Source organism: Mirounga leonina, unplaced genomic scaffold (assembly GCF_011800145.1).
Source record: "Mirounga leonina isolate KUSES-001 unplaced genomic scaffold, KU_Mleo_1.0 Mir_92, whole genome shotgun sequence".
Classification (NCBI taxonomy): domain Eukaryota; kingdom Metazoa; phylum Chordata; class Mammalia; order Carnivora; family Phocidae; genus Mirounga; species Mirounga leonina.
The window spans coordinates 23,353,716-23,375,543 of NW_023270852.1; the positions used below are offsets into that span (position 1 = coordinate 23,353,716).

The 21,828-nt window shown below is 39.8% G+C and overlaps 1 protein-coding gene across 3 annotated transcripts in view; it reads right to left on the reverse strand.

Moving 5' to 3' along the window:
• LOC118004277 (disks large homolog 2) overlaps positions 1-21,828 on the reverse strand; it is a 776,050-nt gene that overhangs the window by 144,023 nt on the left and 610,199 nt on the right. For 2 of the 3 annotated variants that reach the window (XM_034995569.1, XM_034995568.1), the window contains exon 1: positions 7,615-7,721. In XM_034995569.1, coding sequence (XP_034851460.1) covers positions 7,615-7,685 — 71 coding nt within the window. In that variant the 5' untranslated portion in view covers positions 7,686-7,721. Of the gene's footprint in view, positions 1-7,610; positions 7,730-21,828 lie in introns of those variants that run through there. The other variant, XM_034995567.1, reaches the window with a different exon arrangement.

A 21,828-nucleotide genomic window follows, 5' to 3' on the forward strand; every position in this document is an offset into this window, starting at 1 on the left:
GTATAAATGAAGAATCAAATTCTATTCTGCTTCAAAGGAGGCACCAGCTTAGGAGTAAGGCTCTGAGCACTTACAGGGGTAACAGGAACTCCCCTTTACCTAATGAGTCCCATCTGGCAGGCTCTTTTATAGACTTAGTTTAACTTAATCCTAACAACAAGCCTGTGAACTAGGTATTATGTGCATTTCATAAATGAGAATTTCGTTTTAGCAATCAATAAACTTTGAAGTCTGGACCAGAAGCCAGGTCTATCTGGAGGAAGTCAGTATAAAGTGTAAACCAAATAGAAGGTCGACCGATATGAATTTAACCTGTGTCCCTATAGGGTCAACTTCATCTTTACTGTATGGAAGGACAATGAGCATGGGCTTTACTGAGAGATACATCTGGGTAAAGAATATGGCTTGGTCACATAGCACCTTGCATAGGTCGTTTTTTAAGCCTCTCTGACCCTCTGCACTGTTCGTCTTCTGTAGAATGGTGGTATCTGGCACAGCACTGTTGTAAGGCTTGAGGGAAGTCAGGAGTGAAGTCTGGGCACATGAACTCTAGCCCTTCAGTGAGGCATATGCAGGCCACCCAGACACTGCAGTACCTTTTCCAGACCTCTTCTGGTTTCCCAAGTCTAGACTTTCTCCAGACTTTCTGCTTCATCCTGTTCAACTGTTTCAGATACTTGGTCATGTCTCTTGCAGTAAGATTCTAAGAGCGATAAGAAATCTGAATCCAAGCAGTTTTGACTTCCTTTTTTGCGGCAATATAGCATATTTCTGAATGAATAAATGATGATTCTGCTAAATAAGAATATATGAGTGAATGACTGAGAAGTAATACGAATGCCATTGTTGGCCAGCCCTGTGCTAGTACTGGGCAGGGGGTACACGCAGATGAGCGTAATATATCCTCTGGGGACAGCTACTAACAGCATGCTGGGTCCAAGTTTGGAGGGAAGGAAGATATAAAAATCTGACTTGTAATAAATCCACAGATTTCATGGTTTTGTCTTAAATGTCCTTGAGAACTCTGTAGCCACATGAAGTTAGAAGCAGCTTCACACTGGAGTGAAGTACCCTGACAGGCTCCATTTGAAATTCTTCCTTACCACCCCCAGGTTACTGACCAGCAGAATATTGCAGCAGGAAGTAGAGTAGAAGGGTATGCTACAGTTTAAAGAAAAAAACAAACACCAGAATCTCTTACCTATATGATGAGTTAGCTTTCCCCTTCCAATAAAATCAATCAGGTGAAAACATCCTTCCCCTAGAACAAAAACCCATCAGGATAAAGAATCCTGAGTGGAATTTGTTTTCTCAAGACTGCCCTCGATGTAACTTCCAATAGGAAGACTAAGGGTGTTGAGAATGAGACACAGGATGAGGTTCACCCTGGCCCCTGCCCCTACCCTAAGTCCTCTCACTAAGAGGGTATTGGCTGTGTGTGTTGGTCTAAATCTATTATTGAATTAGCCCCCAGTTGAAAAAGAGTCACAGAGTTCAGAAGGCAAATGAAGCAACCTGAAAGGCCCTGTAGTGCCAGACGTTTCCTGGAAATCCCAGCACCAGTAGGCAATGCCTGTGTTCTCAGAATGACCAGACTCCATGGACTTGGTGGCAGGCTAGCTGGTATGGAACTTGCATAGGACTGGTTGTTCAAAGATCTTGGCTTATACTCTAATTTTTTTTCTTTCACATATGTCTAGGAAAGAGAGTCTAGGAATTAATTCATTCAACAAATATTTACTAAGGAAACTTCTTTATGCCAAGCACTGTGGCATATGGTACTAAGGGTATAATAAAATGAAGACATTAACTGGAATTTGCAGGTCCAGTATTGAATGGTGTTTCCATTTCAAGGGCTTTTACCATGAAAATGTAATAAAGACTAGAGTGATCAGTATTTTAACAGAAGAATTTTAAATACCAGTGGTCTTCTGGGCAGGTGTCACTGTAGGAGGCCTAACAGGCATACTGCAAAGATTTCAAAAGGATAATAATTGCAAAGCATATAACACACAGCGTATCTGGGAGTAATGATCTGACCACTATTTGAATGGCCCATGGATACGGACTATGAGAATCTTGAGGGAAGGAGGTGTGTTCTTATTCATCTCTGTATCCTAACATATACCATAGACTGGTACACTGTAGGAAAGTATGTAAATCATGTTTATTGAAGGTTAAGAATCAGTGCACTGAGGAATCATTGTATGAAAGCCTTATGTTAAACGATGGGGCAGGAGGCAGACCTAAGAGCATTTGTCATATTATAGCCTTTGAAGCAAAAGCTACCTTAGGAAGCAGCAAAAAGTGATCAGAGGGTTTGGAGGGGGTGAAGAATGCAGAGGAGAAGTTGAAGAATCAGGGGCTAGGGATAGCGATGACAAACTGGAGGGGCCAGTTGTAAGCACAGTGATTCTTCCTATCTGTGGCTCCAGCTGAATACTTTGCAGATTCTACTTCTGGGCAGATGCTTGTGGGTTATGAGAGATGTCTGGTGAGTTGACAGAGATGGGCATTCTGGAGCCTGCAATCCTGGGGTTCCTGGGTCTAGATGAGCGAAAATGTAAAATGGTGCCAGGAAGTCTGTCCTCCTTCCCTTGCTGAAGGAAAGCAAAGGGACAAGGGTGTCTCATCCCTCTGCTGAGAAAACAGTAGTTTGTTCAGGACCAATTCTATGGTCTCTCTGTCCTGCAGGGGAAAGGTTACCTTTATAATATATGATAAATATCACCAATTAGTTGTTTCCTATGTTACAGGTATTTAAATTCACTATTTTATTTAGTCCTCATGACCACTTTATGGTATCCTATTATTATTCTCATTTCACAGATAAAGAAACCAAGGCCAGAGAGACTGAGTTGTCCAAAATCACTTGAGCTAGTAAGTGGCAAAACCAAGATTCAAATTTTATCTGACAGAATCCAGGAACTGTTCTCTTCAACACTGTTCTCCATTGCCTCACACACAGGCCCTGAATGTCTATGCTTACATCCAGTCTAACTCTGTAATCTTGGGGACATTACTTAACTTCAGTGAATCTCAGTTTTTTCATCTGTAATATGGAAGGAACATTCTTTGACTCTTCAAGATGTTGGGAGAATCATATGGGAAAACATATGTACACCACCACTAGCACAATGGTTGATCCAGAAGGTGCCTGACAAATATTTTCCTTCACTTCCACTTCCTCTTCTGTACCAAAATGGCTGGAACACCAGCCCAGAGATTTGCTACATGTAATGCAGTGAAGGTGTGCTCTCCTGTCTGTATACAGTGTCATCCACCTGGAGCGCTCCTTCTTGTTTATTCCATCTGCAAGCTGTATATCGTGACCAATTAGTGAGTTATTAAATCAAGTTAATGAGTTGTGCCCTTCATTTTTTTTTTTTAAGGGAGACAAATAGAATGGGAAATAACAAAATACACTTTACATAAAAAGCACAATTTAATAAAAAATGTTTTTCAGCTTTATATGTGTATGTATTTACTGGGTCACAGTGAAGAATATTTTTCTTACTTTGAATAAAAAGACTTGAAAACTTGTAAGTTAACTCACATAAGATCTTTAAGGACCAATTCGGCTATCTTTGCATTAGGAAGCAATAAATGTTCCAGGCCTTTCTAGAGCTAATTTTTCACACCTTGCTGCACTGTGATTGTCTTCCTCTCATCTATTTCTTCCACTGGATGAGAGATTCTTATGGCAGGAAACGTTGACTTTTACGGCTGACTCCTTAGTGTCCATTATGGGTCTTGGCACAAAATATACACTCAAAAACAGCTTGATGAATGCACAAATGAATCAAAGCAAATGCCTTTTAAGCCCAAACTCAAGACAGAGAGGTTATTCACTTGAACTCTCAAAATGGATACCTTTGATTAACAAATGAACATGGGCCAGGCTTCACTCTTTCCTGTGACCTTTTACTCCCCATTGGTGGACTTAGCTGCTTTTTTTTCCTCCTCTCCCCATTCTCCAAGTCCTGAGTGCTCTTGCTCTCCTTTACCTTAGGAAAGGTGCTTTCCTTAGCTATTTGCACTTCTATGTGATTTCAATCACCTACATCTCTGACCTTTCTTAGTAGCATTTGGATATAAAGGTCCATTCTTATTAGTAGCAGGAAAAGCCTTGTTCTCTGTCATAGGGATGCGTTCACCAGCTGGTAGGTAAGAAAGAGCGCATATTTTAGAGGCAGGGAGAGTTCCATCTGCCCACATAGAGAGCCTCGAAACACGTGCAACAAAATCCGTATTTCAGTGGCTCGGGAGCCCAAGTGCATCTACGTCTGAAGAATTCATAATGTACTTGTGGAGCATTTTTGAAAAATATTTTATTCAAATTTTTTACATTTTATTTACTTTCCAGGTTCTACAGCTATATGTTTGACAATGCAGGAAATACACAATACAAACAGCCCAGTAAAGCAAATATATCCAAATCATTCCCACAGAACAGGTACAGCGTTATCATAAGCAGCAATCAACTTCATTTGTATAGCACTACCGAAGCACTTTGGGCACCTTACACAAAAGATTCAAAGAAGGAAAATAATTACAAGTAGATTGGAAAATAGAGAGGGTTGGTTGGCTCAAGTTTAAAACACTGCCTGGCTCAGATGTGCTAATCCCCCCTCCCTCCTTTCAACACTTTCAGGCAAACAAATTACTATCACCTGGGAGGATGATTTCTAGTGAGGGAATGAGGCCAGCTCATGCACCATCCTGAGAGGATACAGCCTCTCAGACACAGCCAGGGCTCTGTGGGTGGGACGGGGTGGGGGAAGAAGAGGCAACTCCTAGAGGAAGGGGTGGTTTTGTGGTGCAGACAAATATCCTATAAGTCAGCTAAATTGTTTATCACAGAACAAAGAGAGGCTGTTTGCTTTCTGCTTTAGGTTTTCGCTTCATGGAAAAATACCAACAAAACTACAGAAATCCCCTATGTCCTATAATGCAGTTTATCCTGTGTAAAAACCCCAAAGGGGTTTATGTTCGAGTTTCTCCTCTTGGCTAACCTATTCCTTCATCTAAGAGTTGGGGGCTGTGAGCAGATTGGGAATCACAGCTCAAGTGCACTCCACAGCTGATACCACAGAAGCTGAGCCCTTGGGAGGCAGAGTGAGAAGGGAGGTAGAAGATCTGATTCTGTCACCAAAGAGTGGTGGCAAATCTCTCCCCTCCTGGGGCCTCAGTTTCCTGTCCTGTCAATTAAACAGTGGACCTGGTGCTGCTTAAGATTCCTTCCGGCCCTACACTTACATAAAGCCAAGCAAAATAATATTCCAGGATGTCATTCTCAGATTAAAGAAACATGCTCATCATCTGATATTTATATAATCAGAGAAATCCTGCTACTAATTTATTTTGAGAGAGCAACTTAGTTGACTTTCTAAAATAAGTACAACCAACTGGCACTAGCCCTATTCAAGTGCTCCAGATAAAGCAAGCATCTCTATGAAAATCCTCTAGCCCAATTTGGTGTAACCCACCCCCCTCTATAAAAAATAAAGAGGGGGGACAAAGGTACAAAGTTGCTGGATCATTTTTAGTAAGAATTCCCCATAGGCCTTGTTAGTTCATTCCATTTGATTGCCTTTCGTTGCTGTTGTTGGGGTAGGGGCTATTACTTTTATCACATCGTATGAGAACAAGGCCGGGGGGGAGGATGTCTCGTATGTTCTTTCTCTCTGATTTTACTCTCTGCATGGCCCCTACCTCTTCCAATTTTATGCCTCTAAGCGTCCTTTAACCAACTGAGCCACCCAGGCGCCCTCTAAGCGTCCTTTAGATGCTAAGGTCAGCCCTCTAGGGACTAACTAAGTGTTAATAATTACACATTTGGAAACCAAATACCATATTTGTATAGTGGAGAGATCATTTGGAGAATTGCCCATGAAGTGTCAGCTATTTTTCAGTGTAATTTAAAAGTGGTTCCTCCTTTTAATTCCATTTCCAACTATTAGAATGTGATACAAGATAACATCCTTTATTACCTTAAGTCTTGATCTCTTTTGTATGTCATATTTTTATTTATCATTTTAGAGAATAAAGGTTTGGGTCTGATTAATAACGACTCTTTCAAGTAAGTCTATTAGTTTTACATTCTATCACTATATTACCCCATTTAATTTTCCTAATCTTCCACAACTTAATTCAAAAGACTCAACTATTACCAGTATATTTTCAGCAAAGTTTTTCTAAGTACATTAACATTTTTATGCATTCTATTTTTTTAATAGATAACAATATGGTAATTTTTCCTTCCAGTGTTATTCTACATATCCATTTTTTTTGCATTAACAGATTTTTCTCTATTCTATAAACCCAATTGGCTTTTCCCAATTTGCTACCCAAGACTAAAACATTTCAAGATTTAAAATATTTTGTATCACAGAGACCAGCAACATAAAGCCAGTAAGGAGAAAAGAAATAGCCACTTTCCATCACATCTGTGATTTCACTACAAGACATGTTCCCGGGTGGCTCTTAATAGTTCCTGTTGAGGATTACACTGGAGTATATCAAAATAATCTTGTGAAATTCAGTTAGTCAAATTTGGAATGTTCATAGTCAAAAATAGCTTTGTTTGGTTTTATCCTGTTTTTATTTTAAGTCTTGGGGCTTCTGAAGTATTAGAACTCCCTGGAATATAGAGGGAGTCTCTGCTTGTCCTAGGGGGGCCAGCAAATCAAGGCCCTCAAGAACATGCCAACATCTGGAATCCTGCTCCTTTCTTTGCCCTGCTGTGCCTACCTGATAGACACAGAAAATAACTACACAGCCAAAGTGGAACCAACGGAACACATCAATTCAAGTACATAATTTAATATCTATAACATACCCTTCATGCGAGGAAAAGACAGTGAAATTTCAGGTGAGGAGGATATGACCTTAGGTGGGAGTCAGACCAGATTCGGGGGCCGAGTGAGGAGAGGAGAATGCAGTGAGGGTGGGCATGGTTCCTCCACTGGCCCACAGATTCATCTTCACAGTGTATTAGGTATTACTTTCCCCCTTTGGTTGTTAATACTTATATTATTTTAAAAAGTACAGTCAGCATTGATGAAGTATATTTTGGAAGGAATATAGGAGGCTGAGAAACAACTGGTCACAAGATACCATGGAAGAAAGTCCACCGAAACTTGTTGGGAAGAAGCACGTAACTCTTTAGCAGAGTGCTTTTGATTATCATTCAATATACCAAAGTTCATGCAATATATATCAAGCAGATCAAGAGGTGATACAAGAATATTTTCTCCCTATATTGATGGTAAGAAAAAGTCTAAGGTTTTGGGCCATATATTCAATTTAAGATGATCAGGAATGAAAATATTTCTTTTCATTATTTTTACTGCAACCTGTGCTAAGAATTTGACCCTAGATCATAACATTCTCAAAAGGTAACTTGTTAAAATCAGGGCTTTTGACTAATTTAATGTAATAACATTTCAAAAATGTCTTCAAAGTGGTTAAACTTGATGTCTTACAGTGGTGTATTGATGAGCCTGGGTTACTAAGAACATGTGTTCCATTGCTACAAGGTGTTGCTTTTATCTCCCCAAGCTGGATTGCTCACAAAGTGCAGATCACAGTAAGCAATGCTCCGTTGCCTACCTGACATAGAGGGAGCGTTTCTGATTGGTTCGCAGGGACCCGGACCCGGAGCTCATGCTGTGGTTCATCATCTGCTCGCGTAGGTCATGGATTTTGGCCTCAAATCGAGCGTAATCTGGGAAAGGAAACAAAGATGGTAGATTTGGTCCTGTGCCTTCAGAGAAGGAGAAATGGTGCCTAGCCAAGGTGGCTACTTGCCCCTGATGTTGGTTCCTTTGCCAAATATCAGGGAGATGCACAACTCAAAATAGTGAACATGGAGGGATCAGCTGCTTAATATTATTTATTTGCAGACATTGGCAAAAGGAAAGGACAAATTAGTTACTTCCCCAAATGTAACTAGAAAACATACTACCATCAAATCCCCAACATGTGAAAAGTCCATGAGGGAGGAGGTGTGTGAGGTTATAAACAGGCAGCACAGGGCATTTCTTGCGGTGATGAAAATGTGCTGTCTTGACTCTGGTAATGGATACTGAACATGTGAAAAAATGATCTACACCTAACTACATTCACATATACTCGCACAAATGAGTAGAAGTAAAACTGGAAAAATTGGAATTAGATTGGTCAGTGTCAATATCCTGGCTATGCTATAGTTTTACAAAATGTTACCATTGGGGGGAACTATGAGTAAAAGGTACACGGATCTTCCTGTATTATTTATTGCAACTGTATATGAATCTACAATTATCTCAAAATAAAAACTTTAATTGAGAAAAGAGGGCAACCCCCCCACACCCAAAATACCAAGATCCATGAACAAAACAAATATCCAAGGAACTAGCAATGTTATTGGGAGGGAAGGTTGAATCTACAGTTAACTTTCAGCCCGAGAGACCAGAGAACAAAGTGTTCGGTGATGAATTGTGTAAAAAAATTACCTTTTAATTTGACTAAGTTTTTTTCTCTGCTAGAGGGTTGCTAGAAGCTGATCATTTGGGATCACACCTCAATTTTGTCTTATAACTTTAATATAAAAAGTCCATATGTCAAACTTCATCAATTCTAAGATGCATTATATATTTAAATGAGCTTCTAGGAGAATGGTATTGGAAATAGGGGTAAATATATTTTAGAAACATATGGGTCTAAAAAAATCAAGAAAATATGGGTATATATCATACTATTTCTTCATAGGAAAAATATTTTTCCATATGTCAATCCAGTAAAAATGAAGACAGTACAAATAGGTTTTAATATACTTATTAACACAATCAGCATGTAAAAAGGAGAAGCTTTTGAAGTTTTGATATTTCTAATCACAATTTGTTCTATCATCTCCTTGGCATAGAATGTCCTACTTTAGCAAAATCCAGTAGGTGAGAAGGCCAACTTACTCACAAGATAAATGTGAAAATGCTAGTTCAAATTATAAATGGTTCTTCTAATTACAAAGAAACTCACCATAGAGAATTTTTTAAAATGCTAATTCAAATTATAAATTGTTCTTTTATAGAGAGAAACTCATCATAAAGTATTTCCTCAGTACATTTCAAAAAACAATTTGATTTTCAATTTATTCATAACTTTTCATAAAAACAAGGATGACTAAATGAACATAATAAAAGATAATCTACTTAAGTGTTTCAAATTCTTTATAAAAAAAAGTTCCACAAAATTAAATTTAAATTCAATTTACTGACTATCTGTTGGTTATTACGGGGTGGGATATCATAAAAGAGAAGAGTTGACCTTGGTTTTCAGTGATAAGTAGATAACTGGATAATGACCTATGAATGCTTAGTATTTTTTTAAAGTTTAGTACTCTAAAGATAAAACCATCAAAGTTGAGGGGAAATTTCTGGTGCTTAAGCAAAATCTTATGCAATCTAGATTTGGAAGCCTTCCTCTTCAAAACTTAAGCTTTTTAAAAATTATGTTAGTCACCATACAGTACTTCATTAGTTTTTGATGTAGTGTCCCATGATCCATTGTTTGCATATAACACCCAGTACTCCATGCAATACATGCCCTCCTTATTACCCATCACCAGGCTAACCCATCCCCTCCAAAACCCTCAGTTTGATTCCCAGAGTCCATAGTCTCTCTAGTCTCTCATGGTTCGTCTCCCCCTCTGGTTTCCTCTGCCCTTCATTTTTCCCTTCCTTCTCCTAATGTCCTCCATGCTATTCCTTATATTCCACAAATAAGTGAAACCATATGATAATTGACTTTCTCTGCTTGACTTATTTCACTTAGCATAATCTCCTCCAGTCCCATCCATGTTGATGCAAAAGTTGTGTATTCATCCTTTCTGATGGCTGAGTGATATTCCGTTGTATATATAGGCTACATCTTCTTTATCCATTCACCTGTTGAAGGGCATCTCTCCACAGTTCGGCTATTGTGGACATTACTGCTATGAACATTGAGGTACATGTGGCCCTTCTTTTCACTACATCTGTATCTTTGGGGCAAAACTTAGCTTTAAATAATTAAATCCTAAATGATTAAATAAGCAGAATACATATTTAACCTAAAATCTATTGATCATAATTTAAGAAATTTATTTCAATCCCTTTTGACAGAGAAAACATTCATTTTTAACAATCAATATGACACTGTATGCAGATTTAAATCATTTTGGGCAAGTCATTTTTCTTGCCATCCTAAGAGTCAATTAATTATTTATGCATCACATGGCAGACACTGTGCTTAGTGCTTCATGGGCAATTATTTTTTCCTTAAATCACAAAATGAAGTTAATGGATGTTGTCAATATTTGGGCTATATGGAAAAACACAGAATAGAAACTGAGAGGTTAGCTCTTCTTCCTTCCCTCTCATTGCTGTCCTTTGTTCCACCTTTCTCTAGAGATACATGTTGTGTGCTGGACTTGTACAGACATTTATCAACTCATTTCATATATATACACACACATACCCACATACATATGAGGTCATCAATATATATTATGCTAATGCCTTTTTCTCCCTTTATAACTGTGTAACTTGGATCTTTCCTGCCTTCTCCCAAATACATAGATATATTTCTTAATACCCTTCATGGCATCACATGGTTAAGACTGTAAATTTATTTCACATTTGCAGAGTATAGCCAAAGATAGACCCATCCAGCTCCTTGCTGTTATAAACAGGATCTTAGGCTATGTGAGCACATGCATGGGCAGGTTAGTTAGTGCAGGTACTGGTCAGAGCTTTGTACAGATGTCATGCAGCCCCCGTTAGCATTTCTCAGAGAAGAAGATAATCTGGTCTGGGACACAAAGCAGGATCTCTTAGCGTCTTCTGATCGTGCTCCACACTGCCACTTCCTAAATACCAGGCATCTCCTGGAGCACTAGTAAATCTCCCATCTGTTCTCAGGACTCCCTCCCTTACAACTTTGATGACTGCGCTACTGTGATAAAAACCTACACTCCCACCTCGCCTCCCCTACTTAAGCATCTTAAATTTAGTGACAGTCCTGACCCTGTTTGACCACTTTGCTACTTTTTTGTACTTATCACACCAAATTGCAGTGATTTGTGCAGTTGCCCGTCCTCCCCATTAGACTGAGCTGAGAACAGAAACTACAACTCACTCTCCTTGTGGTTCCCTGTCCCTAACAGCGTCTGGTGTGCGGGAGGCATTTAAATAATAGGGGTTCAACAAACATTTTCTGAATGAATAATGTATGAGGAAGTGAACAGAATCATTAAATGCGTTGTTATAAAATGCCTACAGGTGCTGAAATTGCTCGTTTTCAATGTTAAGGTTTCTTTTAATGAAGAAAGACAACATACTTCTCCTGTGGGACTTCTTTTTTCAAGGCTAAATTGTCTAATTTCAAGGTTTATCACAGCCGCTCCCAAATCCCACTGATATTTTTATCGTTCTCCAGGTGATCTCTGTGCTCTCCCCATCACAGGCATGTCATACATTGGAAACTCTTCTCTGATACTTAACCTCTAGCTGATCAGCACTTTGTAAGGCTCTTCTGGCTGTCAGTCTATATCTCACAACAGGCTACTTTAATAGCAAACTGTGTTCTCCTTATTATATGGCTCATTAGATCCCCCAGATGTTTTCTGCCTTGCTTTTGAAATGTTTGTTTTACACCATCTTCTATAGTGTTTATACTCCCCACCGTGGATGGGGAAGTGTTGTGTTGTATTGCATTTGTCTTAATTGGAAGACATCATGCCCTCAATTTCTCCACTTTGAGATTCATGTTAACCACAAATTCTATGTTTAAAAGTGCTTACCTATATCTTCACTCTTTTCTTTCTTTTAAATTTATTTATTCATATTTAGAGAGAGAGAGAGAGAGCGTGCACGCAAGCTGGGGGAGGGGCAGAGGGAGAGAATCTCAAGCAGACTCCCTGCTGAGTGCAGAGCCCTACGTGGGGTTCAATCCCATAACTCATGAGATCATAGCCTGAGCCAAAACCAAGAGTCAGAAGCCCAAACGATTGAGCCACCCAGGCATCCCTTTATTTTTTATTTTATTATTACTTTTTTTTTTTTTTTTAAAGATTTTATATATTTATTTGATAGAGAGAGACACAGCAAGAGAGGAAACACAAGCAGGGGGAGTGGGAGAAGGAGAAGCAGGCTTTCCACGGAGCAGAGAGCCCGATGCGGGGCTCGATCCAGGACCCTGGGACCATGACCTGAGCCGAAGGCAGACGCCCAACGACCGAGCCACCCAGGTGCCCCTATTATTACTTTTTTAAGTAGGCTCCACGCCCAGCATGGGGCTTGAACTCACGAACCCTATATTAAGAGTTGTATGCTCCACCAATCAAGGCAGCCAGGTGCCCCTCTTCACTCCTTTTTAGAAAATAAAACTTAAGTACAAATAATTACTTCAGAGGAGAAGCAATGAAATCTGGATTTACAAATATAAATGGTATGTGTGAGAGAGACAGAGATAGAGAAGAGAGAGAAGAGGAGCACTGTCTCCAGCTTCTCAAAGATGAATGAGTTTATGGTTAGAAATGCTCTAGAAATAAGAAAGCAGGTACGTAAACTGTGAGATATAAGTCTTCTTTATGTTTTATAATAGTACTGAAAATCACACTTTTCAACAAAACAAAATCTAACACTCCACATCTGTTTAATCTTATTCAATCCCTGCTCCTTTCCTTGAAGGTTTTAGTCACATCTCTGCCTTCCCTTTTCATACATTTTTCAGTCAAATTCCTAACACTCGGGAGAACATTCAAGTGAGATTTGAAAGGGCTCCAATCTTTGTATCATCGAAAGGGGAATTCATGTTTTCTGAGCACCTGTAACAGGCTAGTATCTGTGCTGTGTCATTGAAATACTGTATTATTTTTTCTAACAAAGCTCTGAGGTAGGTATATAGTTTTAGAGATGAGGAAAAAAGTTCAGGGAGGTTAACTAACCACCAAAGTCACTGAGTTGACCTTGGATTTCTGTGAGGCCAATTTATTTCCATTATTTTGTCACATCTGGTATAACACCTTAGTTCTCCTTTAGAACCCAAGGCGTCCTCAACTCTCTCCTTATCTCTCTTGACATCTTGCTCTCCTTCCTCTCATCTGCTGTGTTGATTATGTGAATGCTGGGCTTCTTTATTGCAGTACAAACTCCTAGAGGATGGGGATGCCTCACCCATCTCTGGTCCCCAAACCTCAGGGCCTATCGTTCCTTGTGCCCTAGACTCAGGATTGTGCCAGGTGCTTGGCATATAGTGCTGAATAAGACAGAACCTGAATGAGTTTGCTTCCAGAATGGGACATCAACAAGGAAATTAAGCATAACAATGCTGAAGTGGGGAGCTGTATTACAGCAGCAACACATTTTTCTGTCTTACTTTGCACAAAATAGGTGCCTGGTAAATGCTTTCAGAATTACAAGTTATCTATTTTATGTGTCTTGGGGTTTTCTTGTATAACAGGAAGCAAACCACTGAAAACCGACTTCTAGGCAAATGTTTTAGAGGAGTTTCAAGAAACATTACCTCCAGCTGGTTCTTTCTCTCTAGGATGCATAAAAAATTTCTCCTTCTTGGGCATCTACATCCAGCTGTTCCTGACGACACATTCATACTGCAATTGTGTCACTTGCTTTCACTTGGTTGGACATGATGGGTGATAACGGTAGACAGGGTACAAAATGTGACTTATATAGATGGGGTCAGAATCCTGGCTCTGCCGCCTACTAGTTCTGTATCATTGTGAAAGTTACTAACCTTTCTGGGCTCAACTTCCTCATAAGTAGAACAGCAATAATAATTGTTTCTACGTCAAGATGTGTTAGGAAGATTACAAGAGAGCATATGGAAGTCAAGGGTTGACTCTTGGTAATGACTGGTAACTCCTGTTAATTTTCACGTGTAATTCAACACCTACTCTCATTGCTTGCAAAAGTCATAACCCCTTTCTGTACTAAGTAAAATGGAAACCTGTGTCCATTCCAGAGCCTCACGCCGCCTATTGGTTTCTTAAGGGTTTGAGTTACTGATGGACACTTGGATGGAGAAAGGCAAAGGTGTGAACACCACATGCTACACACGAGAAGGGTCTCTGCTATACACTCGCTTCCTCTGCAATTTGTCAAGAGTGAACGAGGAGACCCAGAATGCAAATCCATCTTATCATTCACACAGAAAAAGAGGCATTGCCTCTCTGAGGGGGAAGGCATTGTTTAATGCAGTAGGATTAATCCAAATTGATCAAAGCTGCCTCACATTTTCAAGGCTCAGATGACCAGCCTTGTGTCTTAGAGAAGGAAATGCTGAGCTCAGTGTGTTAGACAATGGCATGAAGCTATGGGCATGTTCTTTTCCAAGAACTGGTGGGGAGGGCACCCCTCTCCAGTTACAACCTCATGCTACTGACCCCCAGTTGTGAGCAAGGAAGGGGGGGTTAGGAACTCTAGGTTAGGAGGCCAGCTCTAAATCTTAAGCCTGTCATTTGCTACCAACGGGGCCTTCGGACATTTCTGAACCTCAGTTCATTCATCTGCAAAATTGTGAGCTTCTTCTCAGAAAGTGGTTTTGAGAATCACAATGAGATTTGACATGAAGCGCGTGGCAAATGTACAATAGTTGTTGCTGTTATTTCCTTGGTGGCTTCCTTCAGAATAAACTCAGTGCCACTAATAAGGACAGTAGCATCCTATTCCTATTTGCTCATTATGGACACTGTGCAGCGTTAACAACAACTGGTGAGATGACTGAGTTGTAAGAGGGGTTCTGCACAGCCTAGCAACACAGGCTGCTTTCCTGCTGGGTTACCATTTCCTCACTACGGGGAAAGTAGTTTGAAGAGGCCACCTGCTGCATGCCTGAGAAGTGGTGCTTTTCATAGACAAACCTGAACTAGAAGCTCTGAGTGGTTCATAAGCTAAGGAAGTTTAAGCACTGGGGTACCTTCCAATAGGGCTGGGGCAAATATCAATGGTGTGCAGTCTATTGGGGTCACAATATTGTTTACCTGGACATGAACCTCTTTGTCGCCAGAGTCCAGGAAGGGTGCATGGGAAGGGTGCAGGAGGAAAAGTTTACATCTATTTTTAGCATGACATCTGATCACTGCTCCAGGGATGAGATACTGTGAGCAATTATAAAAGCTTCCATTTCTTTGGGGGAAACATCCTTCTTTCATTTATTCAGCAAACATTTCTTCAGGGTTTCTTACATGCCAGGCGCAATGCTAAATGCTAGGGACACAAAAATCACTGGAAAGACCTTTGCCTCAAGGGGCTTACAGGCCAGTGCTTTGCTGCCTTTAATTTTCTGGTTTCCTGTTGTGAATATAAAAAAAAGAGCACCTGCCATTTAAATATCTGCTCCTTGTGACTAGTATCAAGTGCTTTCTAGAAGGTAATGGGATATCTGTGTGGTGGGAAGAAGCCAATATAGTCAGATCCATGTTATAATGGAGAAACTGAGGCAGGGTAAATCTTTGTGAAAGACTGTGGGGTTACTGCCGAAGGGAGAAGAGCAAGAAGGGTCTCAAAGTCATGCCCTGGAATGAGTCGCCGGATTTGAGTCTTGGCTCTGGGGGATGCTGGGAAAATCCCTTACACTCTCAGAGATAACAGTTTCTTCATTTGTTAGGTGGGGAAATCACCTCTGCCCCTATGAAACGTTGTCCTGAATATCTAACACACAGTGTACTTCATTTTCATCCTTTTAAGCAGTATTGACACTTAAAAGCACCATCAATTAATAACAATAGTAGCACCTTTTTTGGAGGTGGATACCAACTCACTCTGATCTCACAAGCTGAAATACATGTGGGTAGAGGGGGGAGGATGTGGCCCTCATAATCAGTGCAATCTGATAAAGTGTTAAAGCAAGAAAATCCCAAATATGTTACTGCGCTCTCTCCACTAGGCTCTTAACAAAATCACATATTTATAAGAAGGTCCAGACATAGATCAGAGGTTATATCTCAAGTCCAAGAAGCAATACTCTGTCAAAATTCTTGTGTATGATGACACAAAAATAATTGTATTTACTTGGAGCTCAGAAAAAAAAATCAACTGTTCCCATTTCACCACTTCTTCTTTTGTTAGTTGCCCTGGGATTGTGGAGCCAAGACACAGAAAAGGTCCTGCCATATTATATTAGGCTTTAGAGATACTTTAGAGCTTTCTCACTCCGGCTACTTTTCAAGCTGTCATGCTGGGAAGGGTGCTGTTTTTATGGACTACGTCAGAAGACTGGTTTCCCTCCCATACAGGCATTGGAATGCCCATCTGCCTTCAAGAGAGCTGACCCCTAGCCAGTGGAATTCACTAGCCGTTCACTTCAACCCCTGACTTAGCTCATCTCCCAGGCTGCCACCTCTGTGTTAAACTGGTGACATGGAATTTTCCACTGCTAAAGATTTGCAGATGTTGTTTGGCTTACTTCTGACCCAAGCTACCGTGCTACTGTGTGTGTGTGTGTGTGTGTGTGTGTGTGTGTGTGTGAGAGAGAGAGAGAGAGAGACACACACACACACAGATGGAGAGTGACAGAAAGAGATAAACAAATTAAAAACTAAATTCCCAAGAGTCAAACTTTAACCAGAAATCCTAGACAATAGGGTGTCAGCTATCTTTTCTGCATTCCACAAAAGAAGAGGATGTATATACCAATCTCTTGTACATCTCCAGTACTAAGCATTAAGAACTCAGCTGTGGACACCATGAAAGCAAGACACTGTCACAATTTTTTCTGTATCCCTAACACTTAAAATAGAGTATGACACATAGCTATCAGTATATAAATGCTAATATAAATGTTTGCTGAGTTGGGTGAGTTAAATAAAGACTTCAGGGAAAGAAAAGTGATCCTTTAGTTTGCCAAATCTACTATGAAGTCGATCAAACCTATAAGAATAATTTTTAATAACATATTGAATGAAGGCACATTGTCTCTCTCTGTCTCTCTCAGTAGAACTGGGGTCATTTGACTTGAACAATTTTCTGTGCAACTTGGCTGGAGACCCTTTAAATAAAGAGGTTTCAGCCAAATGCTTAGGAATTCTTTAATGTGTAAAATGAAGTAAGTTTTATGGGCAAACCACAGTCTGAATCCCTAACCAGCTATTTCACACAATATGCATACAACTCTGAAAATTAGATACATCAAATTTCAATTTGGCTTCATGCAAACTTTGTTTTATAGATTCACAAAGGCAGGGTTTTTTTTTTTTTTTTTTAAATTATCAGGATTATTGCAAAACAGAGTCAGCAAAGAAGCTTTTTGAGCTTGGCAAAGGCTTATGTGATTTTTTAAAAAAAACTCTAAATAGGATCCAACTTTGCATCTTAAGTTCACTACTGACTCACACCGTGGACTTTTGTGCAAGTTATTCAACCTAGAGAAGATTTGGTTTTCTCATCTGTACAATAAAAAAAACACATCACCTACCTCATCAGATTGTTTGAAGATTAAATGCAATGGTATTTGTAAATGGTATTCTTCGGTGTCAGGAATAGACTAGAATGCTCAATAAATGGAAAAGAAAAAACACTAAAACCTCCTGAAGCCTTATATTCCTCGTTTAAGAAATAGGGATGACATTAATACCCTACTTACATCACAAGTATATTGTTGTGAGCATCAAATGAAGAAACAAATATAAAAAATGTTTGATAAACTGAATGGTACATATAAAGATAAAGTGATAATAAAAACAATTCATACGGGGCACCTGGGTGGCTTAGTTAGTTGCACGTCTAACTCTTGGTTTCTGCTCAGGTCATGATCTAAGGGTCATGAGATTGAGCCCTGCATCGGGCTCCACACTCAGCACAGAGTCTGCTTGGGATTCTCTCTCTCCCTCTCTCCCTCCTCCTACTCTCTCTAATAGATAAATAAATCTTAAAGAAGAAAATAAAAACAATTCATATAATATAGTCTTTTTTAAAATCCCAATCTGGGGGCGCCTGGGTGGCTCAGTTGGTTAAGCGACTGCCTTCGGCTCAGGTCATGATCCTGGAGTCCCGGGATCGAGTCCCGCATTGGGCTCCTTGCTCAGTGAGGAGTCTGCTTCTCCCTCTGACCCTCTCCCCCTCATGCTCTCTCTCTCTCAAATAAATAAATAAAATCTTTAAAAAAATAAAAAATAAAAATAAAATAAAATCCCAATCTGCCTGGAGGAATATTTCCTCAGTACCTGAAATTTGTCTCGAACACTGTTGAATTTGATTTCTTTCTTGGCTATGGAAATTAAGCCACGAGGGCATCATGCATGAGAGAGTAAACATGAAACTCTGAGGGGAAAATGGAAACTGCTGGTATCATTAGGGCCTAGTTGCCAATGGTGATTCTCTAAAGATTTTGCTGGTAGGTTGGGTGAAAGGCTCAGAGCTGGGAGGCATAGGCTGTTGTTTAATTTGTGTGATTTGTAGCTAATGATGCATCAGAAGGATGAAGGCACTATGCCTTCATTTAAGGTGTAGTGCTTGAGACTACATTCAACCAGATAAGAAAGCCTTCCTTGGCAAATACAAATATTACATCTTTGCTGAGTTTGTCTTGTTCCTTCTTTTGTATTAAAATCATGGAACTAGAAGATAAAATAATAATGTTCAAGCTTTCTGTGTTCTTTTGCAATAATGATCTGTTAGATCTTGCCCAAAGAGAAGGGTGATATTTTTGCCTAATTATAGCCCAGGGCAGAGAAAGGAGATAAAGCAGTCTGGCTCTAGAGGTAGGCAGGTTGGCAGTCCCCTTGGGTGTGACTTAAGTGGTACAGATATCTTTCTTGCTTCCACAACATTCCTAGCAGATTTATCCTTTAATAGTGTTTTGAAAAATATGTAGACATATTATCTTGGAGGATAACCCACTACTCCGGGAAAAATAGAAGCACAATGGGAAGAACACTTCCCATAGTGGCTCAGAGAGGCTAGGCAATTTGCCCAAGGTCACACAGCAGAGCTGGAACTTGAATGCAAATCTTATAGTGCCGGCCTCATCCAGTGCTTTTTTTGCTACCCTGATTCTACAGTTTCCTCTATGGGTGATTGTTAGCCCCTCTTTTGCTCCTGACACATACAGCCTGTCTCAGACTGGCTTGGTCACCTTAAGCAACCATTTAACAGCCAATTTCAGCTACAACTATAGATTCCTATCTAGGTTGTAAGCTCAAAATGAAAAGGCTTTCTTTGGTCTCCCCCAACACGCTCCCCCAATGAAAGCTGCTCAATATATATTAGTGTGATTCTAGGTGTAAGACTCCAAGTTGACTGGAAACCATGGCTCAGGCAAAAAGGATGACAGACTGGGCACTTACCCGGGTTGTGGGGAGGCGGGAGATGCTCAGGAGAGAACACTCAGCCTTGATTCTGATACCCTTGAATCTACAACAATCTGGTTCCGGGATTCCTAGCAGTGACTGCGGAGAGTGGGGCCACATCGCAACAGAGAAAAATAAGGCTGAGGATGGGAGCGCTTCATACATCTCAACTTGCATAACAGACTGTGGGGTGTCTGTGTCCTTAAAAGTTTGTCTTTCTTAGTGTTGTTAAAATGTCCTTTTTATACCTAAGAGGCATAACGACCAAATGTAATGTATAGTGCTTGTTTGTATCCTGATTAGGAAAAAGACATTTTCAAGTCATTACAGACTACATATTAGATCATAAAAAGAATTATTTTTTATTCTGTTGGGTGTCATAATAGTGTTGTGGTAATATAAGAAAATGTTCTTTTTTCTTTATGGTTTTCGCATATTGAAAGAAGATACTGTTGGAATTTGTTTTAAGTGACATATGAAATAAATCGGCAAACTCTTGACTCTTACTGAATCGGAGGGGTAAGTACACAAGCATTCTATTTTTGTATATGTTTGAAAATGTTCACAATAGAAATATTTTAATTGGCTATTAAAAAGATTAAAAATACTAATTTGATAAAATTAAAAAGCTTATACTACTATGTCAGTTCTGTGAGAGGACATGACTCCTCCTGGCCCCTTCACCTGGGGGCATCACTCTGAGTCCTGGTTTTCTTGTGGTAAAACACAGTAGGACACCTAGACTTAGCATCATTTTGAGATTCAATTTGGGTAAGAGCCATGACAGTGCTATACTGCTCAAATGCATTTTTTCAATCAGCAAACATTCCTTGAACATCAACCACGGCAAGGCTCTGTGTTGGATACCAGTGATAAAATGATTAAAAAGTAGTCTCCACACACAAGGACTTTCCATTACTACTAGCTAATGTATATGCAGATTTCCACAGTGATGACAATTCCAGAATTATCTCTAGCTTCTAGTTTGAATACTACCTATGATTTTTAATAAAGGCATAACTGCTTAACTCCCTTTCTCATCTCTTTGTTAATCTCTCCTTTCTTTTGGTTCCCTCAGATACTAGCTTTGGGGATTTTCTCAGTTTCATTCTCCGCTGGTTGCAAAACATCATCCGTGCTGTTCCCCCTGCCTCGAACACCTTTCCCATCAGTCTTCATCTGGCTTCTCAGCCCTCCCAACTTGTCTTCAACATCACTTCCTCGGGCAGCTCCCTGAGCTAAGACAGATCCTTCCATCAAATGCAACTGGTATTCTTCCTTTGCAACATGGCACATTAATAAAACTACTTAACTGTCTATAACTACTTGCTTATTTGGGAGGGAGAGTAGATGCTTGAGAAATATTTGATAGCTGATTGAATGGAGCTGCTGATGTGACTATTCTTCCTTTGTCCTGATGAAAAAGTGATCCAGCAATTTTGCAAATGTTCAGATTTTGATCTGTATGTTATATTCCTCCATGGCTCTTCCACTAAAATAATCTTTATTTTCCAATTGAAGTAAAAGGAAGAATCACCACAGGTGTGGATTAAGATAATTGTTCATGCTTCAGTTCTTTCTCATCATAATTATCTGTTTCTGAATGCTAAAACCACCTAGCTAGATTCTTCTCTGATCCTAAAATTACCTTTGACTCCTTGAGATGCTATATGTGTTCCTGATCATCATCTTAATATTGCAAGTATTTTATGGCAAGCAACCAAAAAAAGCACATTATGGGAAATTACCCACCCCCAAACACAAACAGGAGCTGAATAAAATTTCTTCAGCAAAATTTATCGTAACAATTTCATGCTCACTTTAGCTATTTTCATGGCTCAGAAAAAAGTTCTTTTGCTTATTTTACTATTTTTAATATAAAATTGTTCCCCTGATTTTTGGCAAAAGATCCATGAGAAAGTGAAGAACTTGCTGGGTGTATGTGAAATTGGAATGGTCATTTAAGTAAGGAAAAAGTGTAACCCTATACTATCCTCTGCACAGTTACCACACGCTAAGAAATCAGAACCCCAAAACAAAGATGATTTAAACCACTGAGGGACTTTTAAGGGATATATTACATTTGTCACTCAGCTGGCAGCATTCTGATGAAGATACTAAACAGTGACAGTAAAGAGATCAGAAACCTGGAGGTCATTTGGGGTCTCCTCCAATGGTCCAGATGAGAGATGGTGAGGACAGTGGGAATGGAGAAGAGGGGGCAGGCATTTGGGAGGTGTAGAGAAGAGGCTTTGCTGATTAATTCACTGTGGCACATGAGAATGAGAGTGGAAATATATCCAGGGTTCCCTCAGGTTTCCATCTTGGGCAACACGCTGAGAATAGAAAAGGAAGTGCCATTGAAGGGAGCAAATAAATGATGGAGTCCATATTGGGACACATTGAATTTGAGGGGACATCATTATAGCCTAGTATTCTCATGCCACACTCACTCAGTTCCAGTGATTGGGATTATGGGGAGATACATCTTTAACGAC